Below are 24836 nucleotides of genomic sequence, written 5' to 3'. Positions count from 1 at the left end.
TTGTCACTTTGTTGACGTGGCCGGGTGATCATCGATATCAGAGAGAGACCGTGGCGCTGCCGAATGGAATATATCTTCAAGAATTAAGCTACAAAGTTAATTAAGACGCCACTTGATAGGAATTTAATCTTGAAGAGTAATGGAAATTCGCTGGATGCCATATCCTCAAGATTGCTAATTAATGACATATTGAACCAAGAATCATATTCTCAAATTATGTGGGACTTTTGAATATATCCTCCTCTCCCCCATAATTAATAATCCTATTTTGTGGCATAGTCCTTAGGAAATTGAGTTACTGAATGTAATTGATTTTTAAAAGTGATGTTTCCGAGATAAAATCAGTGAATTTACCCGGACATTGACATAGAAATACTTTAGGTACATGAAGAACTACTAAAAATATGCATGATTCTCACTACTAAATTTTTTTGTCATAGAAATACTTTAGTTAATTAAACTACTAATACTTTAGGTTTTAATACAAGTTTTGGTTTGATTTATCTCTGCAATTCTAAGTACTTTGAACAATTTATAAAGATGATATCTAAGGTTCAACCGAACCGCGCGTGGTTCAAAACCGAAATCTACCCGTATTTTGATGGTTTAGATTGATTTTGATTCTATAAATTTTGTGGATCAGTTTACTTCTCCAAATTCATAATCCTTTGCCCTTTGTTTGGTTCTTGGTTTACCAAATAACCGAACAAATCTGGTCCACCCTCACCCCTTCGACAACCTAAAAATCAAATACACGAACACCCACATAGTAAATACACATATGCTACCTTTCACCGTCGAAACACACACACCCCAAAAAAAAAAAAAAACATACCATTCTCTCATAGGAGAAATTGTAACGTTTGCGTGTATATATATATATATATATACCAACAGAACCTCCACTCATGCTTTTTATTTCATACACATACTTACGACAAACACACATTAATTGCACAAAGATCACTTGTGAGACAGTGGCTTCGTAAGATCGACACCTTCTATAATAACCCCGTTCGCAGCATCTAAAACGTCAACCCCTTCCCCCTCCGTATCCACCGCCCGGATACCCGCCACCAGTATATCCTCCGTACGTCCCTCCACCTGGGCCTCCTCCATACGTCTCTCCACCAGGGCCTCCTCCATACGTCTCTCCACCTGGGCCTCCTCCATACGTCTCTCCACCAGGGCCTCCTCCATACGTCTCTCCACCTGGGCCTCCTCCATACGTCTCTCCGCCTTGATACCCACCGTACTCTCCGCCTGGATACTTGGCTTCCTCTACTCCCTTTGTCTGTTTAGCAGCTTCAGCTGCACAAATAGTAGTATATCATATGCATGCATTAAAATAATTAGCTGTTTCATGCACATTCTATTGTGCAAAGGCGATGTGGATTTCTAGTCCATTGTACGTTAAAGTTAAAGCATGCCACATGAACGTGAAAATTGTGAATGTGTTCAAGTTTGGGGAGGCTTGTATGTAGAAATATTCATGTCCGAGTGGAAAGTCCAGCGCTTCAAATTAATTTGAAAATATTGCCCTGAAAGAAAGCCAAGCACGGTTGACTCTTGCATTGGCTGGCCAGTAAATGTGATGTATATATACCGCTACTACTATCTCTTTGTCACATCGAAGTATTTGGTGTCAAGGTTCAATCATTTAATTTAGACTCATATAGGGTTAATTAATGAGCAGAGGCCGGCAACTAAATTCCTATATATCAGCTCAATGCCCTGATAATCATGCAATCATTTGGCCGGGTCGATCTTTTTGTAAGACACATGAAAAACTAAATATAACATCGTCTGTATCATATATACATAAGAACATGCATAGTCTAGGCAAATAATTAGAGTGGATATATATAATTAAGACTAAAGATGACGTACGGTGTAATAATTAATATTCATCAAACCATGCCTTCATCAAATGTGAAGATCGAGTAAATTCAATTTCAAATATGGACTCACTAGTTTTCTTGGAAGTCTCAGCCAAATCCCTTGCTGCTACCTCCGACGTAAACAGAAGAACAGTAGCCAAAAGGCCTAGGAAGACTATTGTTTTGGAACCCATTACTAGATGACTGACAACTCTTTCAAATTAGATGAAGATGTATGGATGGCATTTTAAGTACAATTTCGATGCCTATTTATAGACCTAAAGAGAGCAAGTGCAGGGGACCGATGTGAATGGAAATTAATCGGGTGGTTTGGACAGATGGGTCATGATGTATTTCACGTGAAGCTAATTAAATAGATAGGAAAAAGAGAAAAACTATTTCACGGAGCTTTCTGTGAACAGTAGTTTACGAAGCTGGATTGCGCCCGTCCAATTGCCGAAACGAACGGCTAAGATCGTGCAACTGCGCGCGCAAAATGCTTATTCACGACTTCTCAAGTCGTGAATAAGTCAATCTCCACAAAAAAATAGAGGTATTCTTCAAGTCAACTTTTGAAAGTTACATGGTAGTACTACTGTACCAGTATTACGTACATGGACTTCATTGGATGGAAAATGAAAGGCCCTGACTGTCCCAATTAATCTAACATTTTCCAGGAAAATGAAGGGTCAAAGTCCTTGTCTAAAGAAAATTAAGGTGTCGTATTCATATCGTGATCAATTCGAGTTCCTATCAAATAAACCTCGACACTAACCCGACTTGTTTAGCAAAATGTGTAAAATCCTTTGACTTCCCCTCACCTGTTTACATAATCTGATTGCATCTGTTTGTGTTTCAAGTTTTCAACCAATTTCGAAGCAACAATTAGCCCTTCTCAAGGACTGAATAATACTACTACTACTTATATAATTCAACATTTAAGGAAAATACTATTGAATAACACTATAATATTTGAACCTGGTAGATAAATAGGTTCGGGTTTAATGTGTTAGGTTCGGGTTAAAGTATCGACACGGATAGATAAACAAGTTAACTGTGTCAATTTTGGATTATGCGGATTGAACCCAACCCCGACCCTTTTAACAATTGTGTTCTCGTGTCGTGTTATATACATGTTTTGTGTCAAAAATAATCAAGCATAACCGTACTAACTTCATGTGGAGTTCGAGTCGTGTTATATCGTGTCCTGTCAGAAATTGTTTCACTGTGAGGTTTGAGCTGTAGCACTAGAGTGAGGAGCTGGCTCCTCAACTAACTGGATGGTCTAATCTTAATCACGTATGTATAGTCGTAGCAACCACGTTTCCCATGACACTAGTATCTTAACCACCCATGCAATTTAGGATACTTAATCATGGTGTATATGCTTATTAATACAGTATTTTTTTTGTCAATCGAAAATTCCATAGATTAGGCTACAAAGCTAGAGGCAAGGAGAAATTTTACAGTGCTAGGTGGGCACGGGCCACGAGGTGCCGAGCATGCATTTCGGTCATCCAAACATGTTTTGGACGGTCCAGATCTATTTGGGCTTGAGGGGGTGTTTTGGCAATTTTACACTTAAAAAATTACCCAAACAGGTCTGGACCGTCCAAAACACGTTTGGATGGCCGAGATTGTGCTCAGCACCACGTGGCCCTTGTCCACCCGGGACTGAAAATTTTCTCAGTGCCGAGACATAGAGTCAACATAGCATTATAGGAAACAAAGAAATCAGATGCCAAAACGATAAGATTAAATACGTAATTAGGTGACCCACGCCCAAGGCGTCTACCAATTAAACAAACTCCCTAGCAGCCAGGGAAACATTGGTTGTAACTAGAGGTGTCAAACGTGCCGGTCGTGCCGTGTCGTGCCATTTTCTTTCGTGCCAACCGTGCTTTGTGTCGTGCCGTACCGTGCCCGTTTACTTTCATCGTGCCATGGCGTGCCGTGCTGTGGTGGGCCATTTTGCTTTGTCGGGTCGTGCCTTTTTTAAAACGTGTCATGTCGTGCCGTGCCTGATTAATTAATCGTGTCGCGTCGGGCCGTGCCTTTTTGTCGGGTTGGGTCGTGCCGTGCCTTTTTTGTCGGGTTGTGTCGTGTCGTGCCGTGCCTTTTTTTGTCGTGTCGTGTCGAGCCTTTTTTGTCGGGTTATGTCGTGCCGTGCTTTTTTTTGTCGGGTCGTGTCGTGTTGTGCCTTTTTTTGTTTGTTCGTGTTGTGCTGTGCTGGCCCTTAATCGTGTGTCGTGCCGTAACCGATTTTCGTCTAAAAAAAAATCTTCCCAAAAAACACACATTCCGGTGACCGGTGCCTCTAATGTTCTTAAGTTTGCATATTGTGGTATTCAATATTTCAATCCTAATGAGTAACGATTATCCACTATCAAGTATTCAAGTGTCCTACGTTCAACAGTGCAAGGTGCATCCCCATAGAGAATACATGCTCTCACAAATGTTATATTCAAAATTAACATAGTAACATTAGTAACTAACGTTGTTGGCAATGGACAGGGTTAGAGCCCGGGATGGACGTTTGGGATTCATTATGGGTAGTCTTTGAAATCCATACTAACATGTTGCTAAGAGAGAGAGACAATAGCATCATTACTATCAAAGAATCACCATGAAATTCAATGTTGCTGTGGAGGTTCGGATGGGTGAGACCGTGAGACTTAGGACTAGAAAGCAGATTTTTCACATTCAGTAGAAAAGCTTGGTTCGAAATCTTCGGATGGGTGAGATCGTGAGACTTGGGACCAGAAAGCAGATTTTTCACATTCAGTAGAAAAGCTTGGTTCGGAATCTTCGAATGGGTGAGACCGTGAGACTTGGGACCAGAAAGCAGATTTTTCACATTCAGTAGAAAAGCTTGGTGCTCATTCTCGACCAAATCAAAAGCTATTTGAAATGCGAGCAGAGCATCATCCTTAGTTTCAGATTGTAGAAGTATTTTCAAGATTAATTATATGATAAGATCACAGTTTTAAGAAAATCTGTTATTTCTCAAGTAAAAGATGACATTTTATTAGAAAAATCGTGGTTGAATGCTTTATCCATATTGCACAATATAATCATCCACATTCACCAATAAATTTATACCTGGATCATAAATTACTATCAGATGCACCACCAATTTTATCGGCATGTTTACTTCTTAGATGTCTACCATGTGGCCCTACACCATTATTATTTAAGCATTTATAATTTGTGTCACAATAATGGCATACAGCCCTATTTCCTATGTCAATACCCTTTTCATCCTTGAAGTTGTTCACTATAGAGAAATGATTCCATACCCATGAGTAGCGTCGTGACCTTTTTGAACCACTAAGGCCTGAATTTGCAGCTGCAGAATCTGATGGAGCAGCAGTAGAACCTAAAGGTCCTGTTCCACTTCCACCACCAACAATGTTTGAAGTGGCCTCCTCACCTACAGAACCCATACCCTGTGGTGCAATAGGGTTTCATGGTACTTCATCAGAAGAACCTGAGTGGGAGTCAGTAGCCATCTACAAAAAAAACACCATAACAGGGGTTATTAAAGGGGAAACACGAAAGCCCTAATTTTGTAACCCTAAATGCAATATTCAAGTAAATAACTTCACAGACCCTACTTAGTGGCTTAGTGGCTATAGGTACAATATAATAGCAGACTGACAAAATCATATGCAAAGCAGCAACAATAGACTGATTAATCACATGGATAGTGATTAATCACACTAGACTGATTATAACACTAGACTGATTAATCACTGCAAAATCAGTTTGGACAAACATGCTCGCATGCTATGAGTCTCACTGCAATGGCTTCGTGGAGGAAGAACATAGAATGTAAAAAGTATTCAAGAGAGAAATTCAGAATTTACCCTCTTGTTTCTTTAAAGGTCAAACACATATTCAAATCAAATTATTTTCATGAGTCTAGAAAGTGAAAAGCAGGTAGTTTCAATTTTTATCAGGAAGACAGCAATACCACGGCCTTTCCAACCATAATTAGCTATCACATCATTCATGAAGAGAACCTAATTTAATAAATTAGCAACAATTAACAAAAGCCCTAATTTCGTAACTCTAATTTCAAAAACCAGGTCAAAACTCTAATTTCAGAAACCCTAATTATTTGGCTTTTCCAAATAAACCCAAACTGAATTTTTATTCAAAAATATTGAACTTAACACATCATTCATGAAGAAAACCTAAAACGGATGCATGTCAGCATGTGGTCAACAAACAGGAAAACAAAAACAGTAGCAGCCTAGCAGGAATTAACATGTTTTCACATGAAAACCCCAAGTACTTGCAGTAAAACGGGCCAAAGCCGACGATAGTGAAAGAAAACGGGCCAAGGTTGTAAATACTCACCGTTTGAGTGTTGTGTGTCACCGGAAACGAAGAGAGACACTCTGAGACAGAGGTGAGTCGGGCAAACTCAGATCAACTGATCGAGTTGTAGATCTAGGGTTTGAGTCGTTTGAGTCGCAGATCCGCTGAACGGCAACAGCAACGGACCAGAAACGGTCACCAACTCACCGCCGGAAACGGAACCGGCAAAGACGGTCACCGCCGGAAACGGAACCGGCAAAGACGGTCACCACCGGTCGATGGTCACCGACTATCACTGTTTGAGAGTTAACAGAGAGAGAGAGACAACACCTCAGGCGTTGAGAGGGAGAGACAATGAGAGACTGAGTGTATGAGAGAGAGAGAGAGAGAGAGAGAGAGAGAGAGAGAGAGAGAGAGAGAGAGAAAGAGAGACTCAGAGACGTTGAGAGTCAGAGAGACGTTGAGAGACAGAGAGAGTAAGAGAGAGAGACGTTGAGAGAGTCATATGAGAGTGAGAACAGAGAGAGATGGCTGCTAGGGTTGCTCTCGGTCTCATCTCTTCCTATTTATACTAGTGTTGTGCCTGATCATGTGCGACAGTTGCACCATAATGCATATGCACTCAATAAAGAAAAAATCTCGTAAAGTCCCATAATGCATCACTCGAGGGCCACCCGAGCTGTTTTTTGAAAATCAGAACCGTCTACCTTTTATGTGGGAGTGATTATATTATTCGTGCAAAAAATGAAGTAAATTAGTTATCGTTATATACTTGATCGCACATAGCAAAAAATTTCTATTAATAAATCTACGTCGCGATGAAAGGCCTTCCAAAACCCAATAGACCCGAAAATTTACGAGCTAGAGTGATAAAAACATCAAGAACAACAAAATGAACGGTATGGATCATCATACTTGTGTCGCAATCGTGTGGCTAGTGTACAAGAGACTCGTTTTTATAGAATAGAATTATCAATTATGTAATATATATATATATATATATATATATATATTACTTGTTCTAATTATAAGCACAAAAAGATTGTTGGCCATGGTGGTTTGAGATGTGTGTCAACTGTCAAGTCCCTAAGAACTTGGGTTCGAATCCCATAGAGATTATTTTTTTAAAACCATTTTTTTAAAGTAGTTTTTTTTCTATGTATTTTTAAAAAATCTTTATTAGATAAAACATAATGTATATTAGAATATGTGTAGTAATTGGTATATTTTATTATTATCATGTTTGAATTTTGATTCAAAATTTCTTAATCATATCAAATATTTTAAAAGCTTATTTTACTTAAATAAAAGGAAAAGAATAATAAATTATTGGATTATCAAAAAATACATACAAATAAAGTAAACTATAATCTAAAATCCTTTGTTTATTTAATAACATTTTTTTTTTTGGTTTTTCCATGCGTAGTGCCGTGCCATGCCCGACGACGAGAACCGACACCGTGTTGTGTCGTGCCTGTGCCGTGCCGTGCCGTGCCCGACTAAAATCCCGTTCTACTTCCGTCCTCGTACCCGTGCCCGTGTCGTGCCTGGTTAGAACCATGTCGTGACTCGTGCCCCATCCTACTTCCGTGCCGTTCCGTGCCCCCTCATTTCCGTGTCCGTGCCGTGCCTCGTGCCCGTGCCGTGTCGTGTCATGCCTGTCTAGAACCGTGTCGTGCCGTGCCGTGACTCGTGCCCCATTCCACTTCCGTGTCGTGCCCGTACCGTGCCCGTCTAAGACCGTGTCATGCCGTGTCGTACCAAGCCAATTTCCGTGCCGTGCACGTGTCGTTCCCGCTCACTTCCGTGCCCATGTTGTGCCGCGTGCCTACTACGACTGTGCCAGGATTAAATCAGTGTCTGTGCCGTGCTGTGCCGCCTTCAAACGTGTCGCGCCCGTGCCGACCCGGCCCATTTGACACCTCTAGTTGTAACAATCATGCTCGTCTTCATCTTGTTGAGATCCCAGTCTTGCCAGGCAATTACCCTCTTGTCTCTTGAACTTAAATTTGGCCCCTTTTGCCTTTCCACATCCGCCACTGGCTTGTCTTGTCATGGGACGACTTGACTTAAATTTGGCCCCTTTTGCCTTTCCACACCCTCCACTGGCTTGTCTTGTCATGGGACGACTTGACTTGAGTCTAATTCTGTTGGGTTTTGCCCATGTGATACTCCAAGAGCTGGCTTGTCATTGGACGACTTGACTTGAGTCTTAATTCTATTGGGTTTTGCCCATGTGATACTCCAATAGATTTGAAAAACAAAAGTGTTACACATATTATGGTTGTGTAAAATACAATACACAATCAATTTCTAGCCATCTATTGCTGTAATAAATGGCCAGGATTCGCTCAAATTCTTCCCCATAAAAGTTAAACTTTTCCTTGGAAGAGTTTTTTTAAAATCTAGACGGTCCAAATACATTTGGACGGTCAGAATTACGCACACAACCAACACAATAGTTGTGCAAGTAGCATTTTTGTTTGAAAAAGATAAAGAAAAATAATAATGTTTGCAAGTTGTTTGTGTATTAATTGGCTATAGTAAATGCCCTTGGATATTCTCTTAAGATGGGTCAATTGGTCAAACCGGCCGGCTGAGCATTTGTGAGGAGTAATTGTGATGTTTTGGCTCCAGAACCAGAAGCGGCATCTGGCCAATTCAAGAGGTTTCGGTGCTAGCTCCTCTTTTGCTTAGTAAATGACAAGTATTTGTGTGGTGAAGTCACTGTGTGGTCGAGTGAGTCAAAGGAAAAATAGTGAGAGGGCAGTCCCTTCAGGAGGCTGCCGGATACACCAGCCTGGAGGCGAGAGGAGAGTAATGTGAGGAAAATTAGAGAAGTTGAGGGTGAGTGAAAAACGTAGTGTGAGCCAAGTGTTAGGAGCTCAAGAGAGTTTTTTCATCTCGCATTGTAATTGTCTGTTTTTCATACAGTAGAATATCTGTCTCACTCGTGGATGTACTCGAGTTTGGAAAACTACGTATTTTCTTGTGTGTTGTTCACTTATGCGCGCGATTAGGGCCGGCCCGAAGGCAAGACCCAAGAGGCCACGGACTTGGGCCTCCATATTTTAGGCCCAAAATAGGGCACACTTCTTAAAATAAGTATATATATTATTTGTTCAGAGTTTTGAACAAGTACCTTCGTTGGTTCAGTGGTAAGATGACATAATTCTTTACTAAAGGCCTGAGATTAAATCCTTGCACGGAATTTTCTTATTTTTAATTGTTTTTTGACCAAAAAGCAGCTCAAGCTTTGCCTTTGTAGCTGCTGTGACTCAAACATAGACTAGGGAAGTTTCAAGGAAGTCGCTCAAGCCACCAGAACAGATGCATTTAACGTACTCAATATGGACCAAAATATTTATAGAATAAAGATTTGGATTATGGTTGTTTAATTCAAAAATACGTAGGGCCCACCTCAAGATTTCGCCTAAGGCCTCTCAATCCCTTGGGCCGGCCCTGCTCGCGACTGTGGTTTTTTTTTTTTTTTTTTGTTATGCTTCCGTTGCAAGTGAGATTCGGGTATAATCCCATCAACTTCTTAAGGCTACACTCCTGTACCAATCAAGAACGACATCGGGGGAGGACTGGTCCTTCCAAACAGACAATTCAATTGCCAAAGAAATAAAATTATCAGTGTTGCATTTTCAAGAGCAAGAACAATAATTGGAGCGGGCCAGGCCGAATGGACTGGCTCCGTTTAGGCCTAACCCTAAGGCCACGTATACATTGGTCGCGGACTGAATCTATCGGTCTGATCCCCTTGACTCAGGCAATCGAGCACACTATCGGCCTAATAAATGCAATTTTACCCGGATGCTGTCAAGCACACCCCATTGTTAAGCGAGATGTTGAGCGGCATCTGATTGTTCATCTCAGCTCGATTTGAATATAAGCGCATACAAATTTGAACCATCAATTGTTTGATTAAGATCCAAGTCATTAATTCTCACATGTGTATGTAAAAGTATGTGTAAAGCGCATGTTTTTGTAATATTGTTTAGAAACAATAAAACTGATAGGCCAATTAATAAATTTGTCTAGGTTAAAAGAGAAGCAAATATAAATGATTATTTAAAAGCGAATAAGCGACAATAACCAAAACGGTTACTACGGGGGCGTTTGGTAACCTTTTTGTTTTCAGGTTTTTATTTTTGTTTTTACTTTTTTAAAAATCAATGAAGTAAACCTGTTTGATAACAAGTTACTACTTTTTTGCTTTTCATAAATTTTTTGAGTTTTTGTAAACTATGAAAAATACAAAAAAGAGCTTTCCCCCAATTTTTTTTTTTTTTTTAGAAACAAATTTTATCAAACATGTTTCTTGTTTTTGTTTTTATGAAAACATAAACCTATTTCTACTTCTAGTTTCTTAAAAACAAAAAACTGAAAATCGATATTTGACCCATCAACCTTCCCATCTCCTTTTACTTAAGCATCTTCAATCAAATCATGATCCCATCTCGATCACATTCGCACCTACTTAGGTTGAATTCCGTACCGTCAAGGATTGGAAACTCTCTCAAATTGACTGAGCGTCGTACAAACGGGGCCGACTGCTTTTTTATAAAAAAGAAGGCCGACCAAAGATTGACTTGAAAAGAGGATGGAACCCTAATTTCGGTTATCCGACCCCTGATCCGATTGGGAGCAGAGCCATCGAAGACCAAAGCAGTGGTGATGAAGACTCCGGAGGAAATTGACCAAAAATGAAAAAGTTACCAAACACACGCTTTTGAAAAATCCCAAATCCAGAAATCATAGATTAATTGCGTTCTTTTAAGTATAAGTTTGGAACTTATTTCGGTATTTTTTTACTTTTCGGAACATTTTGTTTAGCTTTTCAACTTAATTTTAGGAGTTAATCATTCTTTTCGACGAAATGGAATACGAAAAGTATAAAAATATGGACTGATATTGAAAAAATTCAAATAAGACGGTGCTTAATCTCCAAAAAACAGTTGTTTGATATTTTTTCGTCTTTAGTGAACTTTCTTTTTTGCTTTTGATAATAATTTTGTACTTTTTAGACTCCTCTCGTCGAGACGGACGATAAATCCAAAAACAAATCACGCGAATCTAACAAAAATTCAGAAAAAACGAACAAAATATACAAAACAAAGAAATAAGTTAAATTTAAAGGAATGAGACACCTCTCTGTGAAGGTAGGGACGCGACTAGGGGTTTTTCTTTCAGGAACACCGGTGTGGTGTTCTTCTGCAATACAGTATTACTCCCTCTGATCATATAAATTAATTTCACAATCCTTTGTTTGCTGGTTCACGGAGTCCGACGAGTTTTTAGCTGGTTCACAGAGTCCGACGAGTCGATAAAATCCAGTCTGGTGGAATAAGGCTCCGTTTGTTAGGAAATGTTTTCCTCATTTTCTTATGTTTTGTTGCATTTAATTATGTACTTAGGTAAAATGTTTGTTTGTTACGTAAAATGTTTTCCATTAAACGGGAAAAAATGGCTTATTACTCCTTTACGTCCAATAAATTGCAGTCCCTTATTGTTGGGGAGTGATTTTCGCACTCCTTTTTTTTTTTATAACCGCACTCTTTTTTTGTCTTTATTCATGTGAATTAAAGTTGCAACATTGTCCATTTTTTTGTCAATCGATAGAAGAGATTATTTTTCCATTAGATATAAAGTATAGAGTACAAAACCGAGATACTACATCAATTGTGAGAATCTACGAGACAACCAAGCCCAACAACTCAACCAATATAGGAAATAAGCCTATTATAGGATAGAAACAAAAACAGAAAGAAAAAGCCCTCTAAGGGTCATCCACACGCAAGTGGGGAGTCTCGAACTCCTAACCTCCTAATAAAATGCAAGAATCCGGACCAACTGAGCTAGCCTCAGTTGATTTACAACATTTTCCTTTAATAATCTCACTTTTAGAATATTTAAGAACAATATTACAGTATATTTTTACATCGATAAAAGACAAAAGAGGATGATGTTATAAAAAAAGAGGATCAATGCCAAAATCACTCCTCTTTTATTTTTGCAATGAGACTCTTTTGCAACACTATACCAACTACCAAGTGGCCATGCAGTTTCTGCTATCCCATTGTCAAATGCAAGTAGTCTTTCATCAGAGTTTGCTTTCGATGAGATACGGCTAGGGCTGCAAACGAGCCGAGTCAAGCCGAGTTTTGCCTTGCTCGAACTCGGCTCGCCTTAGTTTTCCTCAGCTCGAGCTCAGCTCGAGCTCGAATCGAGCTGAAATATATGGGCTCGAACTCGGCTCGAACATATATTCAAAAGCTCGAGCTCAGCTCAGCTCGGCTCGAATGGCTCGTTCGGTACATGTATGGGTATTGGTATATGTATGTATGTATGTATATGTAAGCTCGAGCTCGGCTCGAATGGCTCGTTTGGTATATGTATGTATTTATGGCAGCTCGCGAGCTGAGCATCAAGTGGCTCGAGCTCGGCTTGTTTATGAAACGAGCAGAAAATGTTGGCTCGAGCTCGTTCATTTGCTTGATGAACCGAGCTCGAACAAGCCGTTAGCGAGCCGAGTCATGAGCCGCTCACGAGCGGCTCGGTTTGTTTGCAGCCCTAGATACGACTCATTTGGTAATCAGAAAGTCTATCCTATTGTTCTGTTACACCTGCTTCCGTAGACACCCTATTTTGGACTTTTCAAATTAGTTTACTTATGGTATTTGATTTCTCGATGACGAAACAGATCAAGAACACCCCGGGAATGTTAGTGTGTTTGAGCTTTGAGTGTTTAAACCCCATTAAAATCCTTTAAACTTAACCCAAAGAGCCTAAGCCAAAACCCAACATGCATACGCCGGTCCAAAACCAACGTGTGCCGGTCCATTTGCCACGTGTCAGTCATCGATCAAAGCTGTAGTTTGGACCTGAGTACGCAGGACTACTACTTGTGTACGCTAGTCAACCCTTCCCGTTGACCCACGTACGCTAGTTTAGAACTCGCGTACGGTAGTCAAACCTCTGGTCAAACTTGCTTTATTCAGCATCCAAAAGTCATGGTTAAAGGTCTACAACACATGAGAACCTTCCAATCCATCGAAAAAGCAATCTTCGCTAGGGGACATCTCTTACACCCATCCCGTCACCTTTTCCCTCTCATCCAATGAGAGGGAAGCCTTTGAGGCAAAGCTACCAGCCCCTTTGACTGGTGATAACCCCTCTCTCTCCCTCATCTCCTATAAATACCCCATTCATTGGTCTTTCAAAGGGTTACAAGGTTACAACTTTTGGCTATACACTTTGTACTCATCTTTGCAAACTAAAGAGATACAAAGGCATTCAAGAACTCAACACTTGTTCTTCACCCTCTAATACACAACCACCATACACCACTACATTCATCCATCCATATACATTCTCCGTCTAACCTCCAAGTTCAAAGCTCAAGCACCTTCCAAACTCAAAACCAAAGGTATAACGCCTTGGTAATAACTCTCTGTTCGGATCCCTGAGGGGGGCTGGCAGGGTCAAGGCTGGTAATCAATACCAGTCCTGGCCCTAAAGCTGGCAAAGTTTCAAAGCTGTTCGTGCCAAGAACTAGCGCACGCCAATCCCAAGTTTGCGTGCGCCAATCACGGTTGTACATGCAGTACTAGCGTAGGGATCAGTGTTTAACTATTTTTCTGTCTTTCGTTCCATATATCATTGTGAAGAATGCTAAGAACCAACTTATTGCTTTCCATAGTTAGAACTGCTAGTTTTACTTTCTCAATCTTTGTTTTTGCTGCTTTGAAATGCCTTTGGGGTTTTTCAGAATATGTCTCAGAACCCAGAAAGTGCAAAGCCAAGCGCTAGACAAAAGATTACAACTAGCGTACGGTAGCCTTCTACCAGCATGCGCCAGTCAAGTCCAGTCCAGTGGCTGGCCCTTGCATGGCAAACTAGATATTGGCCTCTGCTTTGTTCTGCACACTATTTATGGGGTGTATTATTCTTTTGTGGCTTCGTAGCCTATTTTAACTGCTTATAACTGTATATTTCCTGTGTATAAAACTGTTTAGTTTGTCCCGAGTGTGCACTGGTCATTTCCACAGCCCAGAGGGTTCAGAATAAGAACTGTGGACTTAGGCTTACTGGCGCACGCTTGTCCGATAGTGGCGTACGCAAGTGATATTAGCATGCAGTGACTTGATCAGTGCATACTGGTTTCTCCCCGCGTACGTCACTCTGGGTCAATGTTCTCCAGTTTGTTTAAAGGCTCCCACAGGAGTCTGTTTTCAACCTATATTAATTGTTTCAATAAACAAGCATTTTGTTTTGTCACATCCTGCTAACATATTACTGTTTTAACCCCCTTTAACTATTCGGCCGCCCAAAAAGGCTAAAAAATAATTAAAAGAGAGAATCGAATATTTTACAAAATGCCCGAGTAGAGACCGATCTCCGGATTGGGCGAGAGGGGTGCTTTAAAACCCTTCCCCTCTCGTAACCTGGCTCCCGAACCTCAGATCTTAAGGTGACGAAAGTCCAGTCTTCAAACTTTTTCCAATCAAAATGTAGCAAGCGTTTCAAATTCGGTTCCTTAGGTGATTTATTGCAAAACCTGAGTGACAACTCTGAATCGAAGCGTTTCACCGCGCTTTTCAAAAAGGGGCGCACCCGATTATAAAACTGAATTTTCAGGGACTTGTGCCCACAGCTTCCTCCATCGCTCTCAATTTTTATTATCCAAAAGTGTTTGGACAGTTTGAATTTTAAAAGATTTTTACATGTAAGAGTTAGACGGTAATATAGAGCGTCGCGGTTGGGGGATGGTGAAACAGAACGATGGAGTAGTCGTGCTCTTTGATAATCTGCCAATTGTGATCAATCCGAGGGAACCATAGGACCCACATAATTCCTCTATATTTATAGCGCGGTGTTTGCCGAACATGGGTTTAGATCTTCGAAATCCTGACAAGTATTTTGATCGTAAACAAAAATGCGACAACCACACCCACACCCACACACACACACATACACACACACCCTTACTTAAAAATCATTGCCTGATTGCTTCTACACATTGAGCCCTATTCTTAAAGATCATTTTTTTCCCCTATAATAGGTTTTACCTTCCCCAGTACAAGCTTGTATTTCCTAAACTTTGGCTTTTTTTTTTTTTTCCATCTTCATCAGAAAAAGCTGGGTCAAAACTCATGAAACCATCTGAGGTATCCCCTCCTCAAACTCTATTTCAGATAAACAATCATGGAGGATATCACTTCTAACGACCCTTTTCTGCCTCACACCAGTCCACTCTATTTCTTTATCCACATTGGCATCAAACAAGGCATCATCATCTTCACCGAGGTCATAATCACTATCTATAAGGACATCAAAATCAGAATCATATTCTGAATTAGAGTCATGGTCAAGACGTCGTCTTCTTCTTCTTCTAGTGGTGGGTGGTTGGTTTTGTCTGGAGTTGGGTTGTGATTCATTGGTGGGAGGTGGTTCTTTGGTGGGTGGTGGGTTTTGTCTAGTGGAAGGTATGTGAGTTGACAAATCTAGACAAGTATAATTATCTTGAGAAAATGAGCCACAATCCCATTCCCAACTGGTGATGTCAATATCTAGTAGGCCATCCTCCACATCCACATATTTATTGTGTTCAACACTAGTGGACCCCTCCAAATGACTATTAACTAAGTACAATTCCAACAAGTCATTATTAAGGGAATGAACCATGCTTGTAACATCACTATCTATTTGGATAATGTTAAAAACCCATTTCCCATCTAAATGACAAAGCCTATAGTACAAAGACACTTCTTCCACGTAACCAACTTCCTTACACATTGCTCGCAACTCAGTTCTAGAAATTCTATTGTTATCACATAAGTCAAAGTAGTTCACAGTACCACCTACATAATACTCTAGCATATCTTCCTTAACTAAATTTCCATCATGATTCAACTTAATAGTAAAATACTCAAGACTAGAATCTGCAAAATTATGTCATAAACAAAACAAAAAAGAAATAAACAACCAGTTTGTGTTGACCAAACAAAGAAATTGGATAGTTGAAGGGGTAAGTATAAAAAAAAATTGGTCTTGTATTCACCAAACAAAACCGACATACAGAACACATACAAAATAGGACCACTTTATACTTTAAAAAATGAAAAACGCCAAAACTGGTAGGGTATACTTGCCCTTTTGACAGCAACAAACCACGGTTATCACTTTGCAAACCCATATTTTAATCTGTAAAGGCTAGGATTAGTATATAGCAAGTAGATTATTATATACAAAGTGGATCAGTTGCAATAAAAAACTCAGATTCCATAAAAGAAAACGGACTTATATTTCGGTTTGAATCCATTTGGTGCTCTCAAGATCCATGTCATTCCAGTCGTGCACATTGGAGTGCTCTCTCTCTCTCTCTCTCTCTCTCTCTCTCTCTCTCTCTCTCTCTCTCTCTCTCTCTCTCTCTCGTTCAGGAGTAATCCAGTCGTGATTTGAAGAGTTGAGGAATTAGGGTTTGCGGCTCAAGTGAGAAAACATGGATTGAGTAGGTTTGGGAGTAAATGACTAATGTACCCTTTTCTGTTGGTGCCAAAATAAGAAGGGTTGGGTTGAGTGTTAAGTTTTCCATCCATGGTTTGGACGGAATGGAGAGATTGTCTTGATTGTGTAACATTTTTTTAGTTGAAGGGGCAAGCGTGTTCAATTGGTAGTTGAGGGGGAAGTAAAAAATTTCGGAATAGTTTAGAGGGCAAGTGTATATTTAACTCCGATATAATACTATTGGTGGCACAATTGAACATCACACACAGAAATATTTAGGAACTTTAAATTGAAACATAGACTTACTGGTGTCCTTAGAAGCCTCAGCTAAATCCCTTGCCGTCACCTCCGAGGTAATGAGAAGAACAGTAGCCAACAAAAGGCCTAGGAACACTGTTGTTTTCGAACGCATTTCGGTCAGTACTTCGATGACTACTCTTCCAAATTAGATAAAGATTGAATGAGAAGTGCGTGCAATTTTGATGCCCATTTATAGATCTAAAGAGAACCAATGCATGGATGTGAATGGAAATTAATTGAGTGGTTCGGACATTTGGTTCATGATATAATGTTTAGTTGGCTGTTGAAAAGTTGGGGACTTCTGGTCTTTTTTTTAATTCGTGCCAAAGTCATAGTTTTTTTTTGGTAAAGTAGGCGTAGTCCTACAGCCAAGCTACTATATGGACCCAACTGCGCAACCCAAATTTTCCGGGAAGCTAGCGCAGCCACGCCAGTCACGGCCCCCCACTTACTGGAGGGTACTCACTCATTGAAAAATCGAACTTCAGACCTTAAGAAGTACTCCCTAAGTCTTGACATCCTCCTAAACCACTGGGACAATCTCTGTGTATATAGTTATTTCGACATTTCACTATTCAGGGTGGGTATTTCGACATTTCACTATTCAGGGTGGGACATGTCCATAAATGGGAAATTCAATCCATGCATGTCGGCCTAATATATATACAAAAGCAAGAAACTTAAAAAATGGCCTAGAGTCACACATACGGATCAGGGATGTGGGTGTAATTGATAGCACAAATATTATATTTGTGACGGGCCTGACGGCACGGCCAATTAATTATGTTAAATTTTTTAGAGGGTTTCAACCTAAAATTGACATCAGGAGGAGTAGTCTTTAAAATTTATTAACCAAGCTTGTGTGACTTAGATGAACGATGTTGGATAAAGTCTAACACTCCCCCTCACGTGCAACCTGGATGCATGTGGAGGTATGAATTGAGGAGATAAGAGACCACGTGAGGGGAAGTCACCCAAGACCGCTCTGATACCATGTTAAATTTCTTGGAGAGTTCCAAACTAAAACCAATTGGCATAAGGTGGAGTAGCCTCTAAAATTTATTAACCAAACTTGGGTACGTGGCTTAGATGAACGATGTGAGATAAAGTCTAACAAATTAATTTAGCGAACAAGAGCAACAAAAATAAAAAATAAAGGCCCTACATTTTAAAAAACAAATCCAAAAATCTTGGTGGATCGAATGCACCTCTCTTTTTGTAGGTTGCAACCGGGATGTTGGTATCCTGCATATATATATATATATATATATATAGAGAGAGAGAGAGAGAGAGAGAGAGAGAGAGAGAGAGAAATTAAAAGATAAGAACTCTCAAGTTTATCTTATATTCAAACAGGGCACAGAAGAAAAAAAAAAATTCTTCTATTTTCGGAACATGATTCTGAGATATTTAATTCGGGAATATATCAAACATGTTTGAGCACCTAACAACCATTAGCTCCACTAGTTATGCACAAGAGTGCTAATGAAAAGGAGAGGGAGACTCTCAAAACAAAACAAAAAAAACGGAGAGGGAGGATTATTATTTGGGACAAATATTGAAATTTGAAAAAAAAAATTGGAAAAATTTAATTACAGTCCTATTATATATTGTGAGGGGAAAAGATACAATAATAGAAACCAGAACGTAATTGTCCCATTAACTTTGTCGAAAAGTAAACACAATGGTGAAAATGCTTAAGCATAACCTAGTAGTAATAGTTTACATATATAGTTTTTTACGGTATCACGTAAAGCTGGTTCGAAAATTAACTTTTAAAAAAACACTTTTTGTCACCTTTTTTTTCCCCTAAAAGTGAAAGTTCTATCGTAGGATACACTTGCACTAGACAGAGACCTTTGCGACTCATTCTACGTTTTAAACTTTAGCCCGTAATTCTGAGGCGACTTTCAAAGAAGTCCATTTCTAAATCTTTCTACACCGATACTATTAGCCATGAAATTTTTGGAAGGCCAAGATGGGCTGCTCAGACACTACGTGGTACCCATCCCGTACCCAAAAATTTCTCAGTAGCCACTTGGATTGGAAACAAAAAGGCAGAACCCTAGAGGTACCGACCAACTTGGTACATAGGTGTACTGACGGTGTACCTATTCACGGATTCCACACAAATGATCTGATCTGTTAATAAATTTTAAAATAATTTTTTCGAATAACATTCGTGAAAAAATTAGTTCAATCGAATAACTGAAAGTACTCAATCCAAACTTCTAGCTTTTCATTTAGAATATATTGATTAGAATACTAGATCCAATATTCTGAATAAAAAACTAGATGATTGGATTGACTACTTTCACACGTTAGCAAATTGAGTTGATTTTTCACTAGGCTATTTGAAAATTTATTAATGGATCGGATCATTTTTAAGTGGGGCCTTGTGAGTGGGCCCCACACACCATCGGTGCACCATATGTACGCACTTAATCAGTACCAATAATCAGGTTGTTTGGAAAAGGTCAAAATAGCACCAATGGTAGCTAGTAGCTAGGAAACGCCCACGAATTCATATAAGCATCAGCTTTTTTTCTTTTTCAAAAATAGAAGATTGTATTAATAAACGCCTAGCCCTTTAAATTAACTAGGAATCCTAAATGGTAAATAACTTTTTTTTTTTTTAAAAGTCACTCTAGATGGTGGCATGATGGAATCACATGGAAACCCTCCTATCGGTTACAAATGAGGACACTATAAAATAACAATCAAGAAGAGTTTAATATAAGAGATCTCTAAGGAATTCCAGTCTCCATGTTGACATAATGAGCTAGCGAACCTTAGAGCACCTATTAGTAATCCGCTCCAAATGCAATCACTTCCTAAAAAATAAACGGAACACCTAAGAATGTCTCAATGTCCATATATTGGTGTGAATCATGTCCTTCTACTCACAGAAATACCATTGAAAATCGATTACTTTTTTCCTTTTCCTTTTTGTTTCATAGAAGTACCATCTAGTCTATGAAACCCACAATAGATCAGCTAATAAAATAAGCACATCTTAAGATAAAGTTTGTAAATGTACTGAAAGAGAGCCCCATTGTGGTAAAGCATTTCCCTTTGCATTTTTCCTCAACATACAGCTATGTGGATTTTCTATATTGGTGGCCATGGGTTTATTTGCCCCGTCATGACATAATATGGACATTTGATTTGTCTCCGTTTTTAAGGTCTAACAAATTTACATTTAATTATTTTTAGCAAATGGCCCCTGCCACAATGCATTTTGGAGGATTACCTCCGCATATGCGTTAAATCCCTTTGCCTACGAAATCAAATTTCAAATATACCCATCAATTCATGCCAAGGACCCAATAGAACTGACATAAATATATGACATTGACATCATCAGAGTTTAGACCCACCATTCACCACATGTTTTATGGTATCTATCCTCCTCTTGCATATCCTTTTCGTCCAATGGATCTGATGCCCATTTTCCATTCATCCTCTCTATTGACATTTACCAACAGAATTTGATTTTGATTGTAGGATTGAAAGGAAAAACCAAATACAGGAAGTTTTTCTTTTAAAAATATTTAGGAATTGCAAATAGAAATGGTTCAATCAAGAACAGTAATTCTAATTCGTAGTTGCAAAATGAATAGGCCAAACGGTAACTGATGGGTGGTTGCCAATTGTTTTACTGTTTTGCCAAATAGTCATCTAAGACAAAACAATAAAAGTTTGAAAAAGATAAATGGCTATCCATGCACGCTTATCTCACACATTTCGTCGAACATGTAAAATGCAAGTACAAATGGCAGCATATGGACTATGGAGGTTCACAGAAGGACATGCAATCACGGATTTTTGTTCTCAACAATTGTTTCAAATAAGAATTTGATGGAAGTATTGTAAAGGTCATATAGTTACCCATTTTGGCAAGAAAAATCGGTGCGGTGTTCGGAAGGTATTCCGGATTTTGGCTAGAGAAACCGGTGCGATGTTCAGAAGGTCTTGCATCTGACTTTTGAATGTTTTGGAACATTTGAAGATTGGAATGCTGTGGGGTGCTGCGTCTGAAATATCTTTTATAGATGATTAAAGCAAAAATTAAATTTAGAAACATATTCAACGGGAAAACGAAAAGGGAAAAAGAGGAAGAAATTGAACAAATGAAATCCAACAATCTTGATTACTTACAGAACTTCCAACATTAGTTTGGTGGATTGCAGAAGCTTTTGGATCCCGTGTATTTTGTTAGCAATTCTACGGGAAAACACTCCGTAACTCTGTCCGACGGCTGAGAAAACGGTTTATTGAAAGGAAAAACACGATTCATAGAGGAGATACAGCAGGGGAATGAGTTTTTTTTTTACAGATGCAACAGTTGGAATGTAGCGTATCGGATTTTTCATACTGGACCTGGTTAAGGTGGGCGTCGGTTGGGAGGGGCGGGTTGCGGGGACGGTGCAGGAGGCGAAGAGACAGGTGGTTTTTGTTTCCTGTTGGGTTGGGTGAGTAATTTGAAGTCTTTTTGAGGGGTATTTTTGGAAGGACAAAGTTTTCACACTTAGGTGCTTCACGTTTTTATAAGTAGAGTAGATAACACTTCTCTCCTTTTATGCGAAAAAAAAAATAAGGCCTAGCGGCACTTACAAAATGGAGATCATTACAAATAACTTGGACAAAGCCAAATTAATTATTTAACAAATAAAAACGAGTAAATCACAAGACAATTGATATCTTTCATCCTAATCCAGGCATGACCTGACACAACGACACTTTTAAACTGTCTAACATCTAATTAGGAGTTTCAAACGAGAAAAAGTGCAAAATTAAGGATAAAGACACCAAATACCTAGACGATCAGATAAACTCTAACAAATGATGAACGCACCAATGAACTCACAAGAACTACTGATTTATCAAGTTACCACGAGTTGCCCCTCCAAAGACATCATGTAGGGATCGATAGAACGCTAAAGCACATATGTCGTTGTGAAGCAGCCTCAATTGAGAGAATCCAATCTGTAAACAAAATTCATCAAAATATGAAACTAATAACTCTCGTAAAATGAGAAATAAAACTCTCGTTAAATGAGAGACAAAACTCTAGATTAAACGACAAGTCATTGATCTAGAGACACGGAAGAAAAAAAATAAAGCAAAGAAAGTGAGTCGGAATAGTATAAAGTTGGCCGATGTGTATTCTTGTACAAAGTTCATGTCATAACCGGCGCGTCTCTAGGATTTTACATGGGGTGATGGTGGCAGTGGAGGTGGGGCGGCGGCAGCGGTGGTCGGACGGAGGGGTTGGTGTGTGGAGAGAGAGAGAGACAGAGAGAGAGAGAGAGAGAGAGAGAGAGAGAGTATGATTAAAATCTTAGGAGGGCATTTTTGTCTTGTACAAATTCTTTTTTAAAGTAAAATGGATCTAAGGCCTTACAAAACATTATTAATGGATTAGAGGGGTTACAAACTTAAAAAGTGAACTTGATGGGTTACAAACATGCTTTAAAATCTTAGGAGGGCATTTTGTCTTGTACAAATTCTTTAAAGTAAAATGGATCTAAGGCCTTACAAAACATTATTAGTGGATTAGAGGGGTTACAAACTTAAGAAGTGAACTTGATGGGTTACAAAAATGCTATAGTAGACCTTAGACCTATTTTTTAAATATTTTACATATACACTCACCTCTTTTAATTGGCGGGGCCCACATACTGAAGGTATAGTATGTGTGGACCCCAATGTAAATATGAATGAGTTTGCGTAAATGTTTATGTAAGTGGTTGTAATTAAAGAATAATTGAATCCCCTAACCTTTATCGTTCCACTTCCATTACATGTCTCACTTGAGTTGTGGTTGATAAATGGTAGTAAAAAACTAAAAATTGTTACAATTATTATGCAACATTTTCTATATCGACCCATGTGAAATGAACACATTAATTAGTTTTTTTTTTTTTGACATGAACACATTAATTAGTTGAATGTAAAAATAATCCCGTGTATAGATCTGTCACATACAAATACGGAAAGAATTAAAATGTGAATATCCCTGGATTATGGATAAACTGACTGTCATCTCTACTTCAATAACTTGTTTTTAGCAATGCCACGTGCGGATCGACACCAGCGTCCCTTTGAACAGATTCGAATACAAATGTATCCGAAATTGTCCGATGTATGCAAAATTCAGACGATGAACTATTCCAAATGCCCGCTGCGTCTTGATAAGTTTACTTACGTCCAGTTGTGACAGTACGTAGTATTTTCGTTCCATGTTTTTTCCTTCCTTTTTTTTTTTAACAAGAAAAGCACTTCCACCATTAATTAGCACTACTACTACTACTATGAAACACACAATTTTTTGTAACTTGAAACATCACACTTATTCATATATATTACTTGATTGATCACAACCTGAAAACCAAATACACATAATTAAACACAGTTATCGTTCCCCCATGGGAGAACTAAAATTTAAGAAAGGACATGACGGGATCACCTCCCCTCATGCTTTTTATTCATGGCTCCTGATACAAAAGCAACACAATATTGCAACATTCTTCCATCCAGCGCGGCCGTCAGGCATTTGCTCCGATTAGTGTCCTTTTTCCACGGCCTCTTCAGAGCAGCACCCGCACCTTCCATAACAACAGCATCTACGACGGCATCCCCCTCCGTACGTCCCTCCGCCCGGGCCTCCTCCGTAATTCCCTCTGCCTTGATACCCACCGTACTCTCCGCCTAGATACTTGGCTTCCTCTACTCCCTTTGTCCGTTTAGCAGCTTCAGCTGCACAAATGATAGTATATCATGTTAGAATATTCTAGATTTGTGTATCTCTAGGATATTCTAGAATCATTTATTCTTATTTCCTTCTTTAGATATCACTCCTTATATATAAAGGAATCTTGTATTGACGTATAATGTACAGTTTAATGTACAATAATTTTTCTCTCCTTTGTCGCATAATTAATATGGTATAGGTTCTCAAACCTAGTTTTTCTTTTCTTTTCGCCTTGCCGAAATCCTCTCGGTCTCACTACATCATAACACCACTAAAACCTGAAGAATTTTGATAAAATTGTAGAAACTTTATATCCATGTCAAAACCAATTGGCAATGAATGGAGAGGTCCCAGATGTTATTAAGTGATCACCCATTCCACTCCCAAGCAATGTGGGATTCTATTTCCTTAACATCCCCCCTCACGTGCAGCCGCATTTGAGGTCTGTCACGTGTGGCCACTTTTTGGGTCCTATCATCGTGCAGCCTTTGTGCTGGTCTGTCATCGTGGGGTGTGGATTGTTAATTTTTAAAATGTGGGATGGAACAGGCCCCGCTCTGATACCATGTAGAAACTTTATATCCATGTCAAAACCAATTGGCAATGAATGGAGAGGTCCCAGATGTTATTAAGTGATCACCCATTCCACTCCCAAGCAATGTGGGATTCTATTTCCTTAACAAAAATGTATAAACTGAATCAAGAACACATCAAGAACAGAGAGAGAGAGAGAGAGAGAGAGAGAGAGAGGAGGAATTCTCGTTTCTTATTCTCTGAATCTGTGTGTTTACAAACAAGGGCCAAGCCCCCTTTATACATCACACCACAACAAAACCCAATAGCAACAAACTAACCAATCTGCTAACCACCCCACTTACTAACTAACTAACAAACTAATCCCTTAATACTGCTTACGTGGAAATAGAAGTGGAGTTGAGATCAGCTGTAACAGAATCCTTTGAGCCAGACTCCTTAACACCCCCCTTCAAACTCATGGGAGGATTCCCGACCATGAGTTTGGACTTCAATAGCTGAAACCTGGAAACAGACAAAGGCTT

General features: G+C 39.3%; 2 protein-coding genes across 2 annotated transcripts in view; both read right to left on the bottom strand.

Moving 5' to 3' along the window:
• The window catches only part of LOC131328944 (glycine-rich cell wall structural protein-like), a 28795-nt gene extending 15364 nt beyond the window's left edge, over window positions 1–13431 (bottom strand). The window contains exon 1 of the mRNA XM_058361930.1: window positions 13428–13431. The gene's annotated coding sequence lies outside the window, so the exon portion shown is untranslated. The remainder of the gene's footprint in view (window positions 1–13427) is intronic.
• On the bottom strand, window positions 768–2220 carry LOC131328947 (cold and drought-regulated protein CORA-like). The gene is made up of 2 exons (XM_058361934.1): window positions 1972–2220; window positions 768–1311 (listed from the first exon to the last, which is right to left on the bottom strand). The coding sequence occupies exons 1-2, from the start codon at window positions 2072–2074 to the stop codon at window positions 1034–1036; spliced, it is 381 nt and encodes a 126-aa protein (XP_058217917.1). The 5' UTR covers window positions 2075–2220; the 3' UTR covers window positions 768–1033.
• Window positions 13432–24836: the final 11405 nt, after the last annotated feature.

The sequence above is a fragment of the Rhododendron vialii genome, chromosome 6a (assembly GCF_030253575.1).
Source record: "Rhododendron vialii isolate Sample 1 chromosome 6a, ASM3025357v1".
NCBI lineage: Eukaryota > Viridiplantae > Streptophyta > Magnoliopsida > Ericales > Ericaceae > Rhododendron > Rhododendron vialii.
This window is presented reverse-complemented; position numbering and strand designations above follow the sequence as displayed.

Bases quoted from the DNA above. Each gene is read 5' to 3' on its own strand.
- LOC131328947 (XM_058361934.1), bottom strand. From the start codon at position 2,074: ATGGGTTCCAAAACAATAGTCTTCCTAGGCCTTTTGGCTACTGTTCTT. The intron at 1,312-1,971 runs GTGAGTCCATAT...CTATTTGTGCAG, and splicing joins TGAGACTTCCAAGAAAACTA to CTGAAGCTGCTAAACAGACA.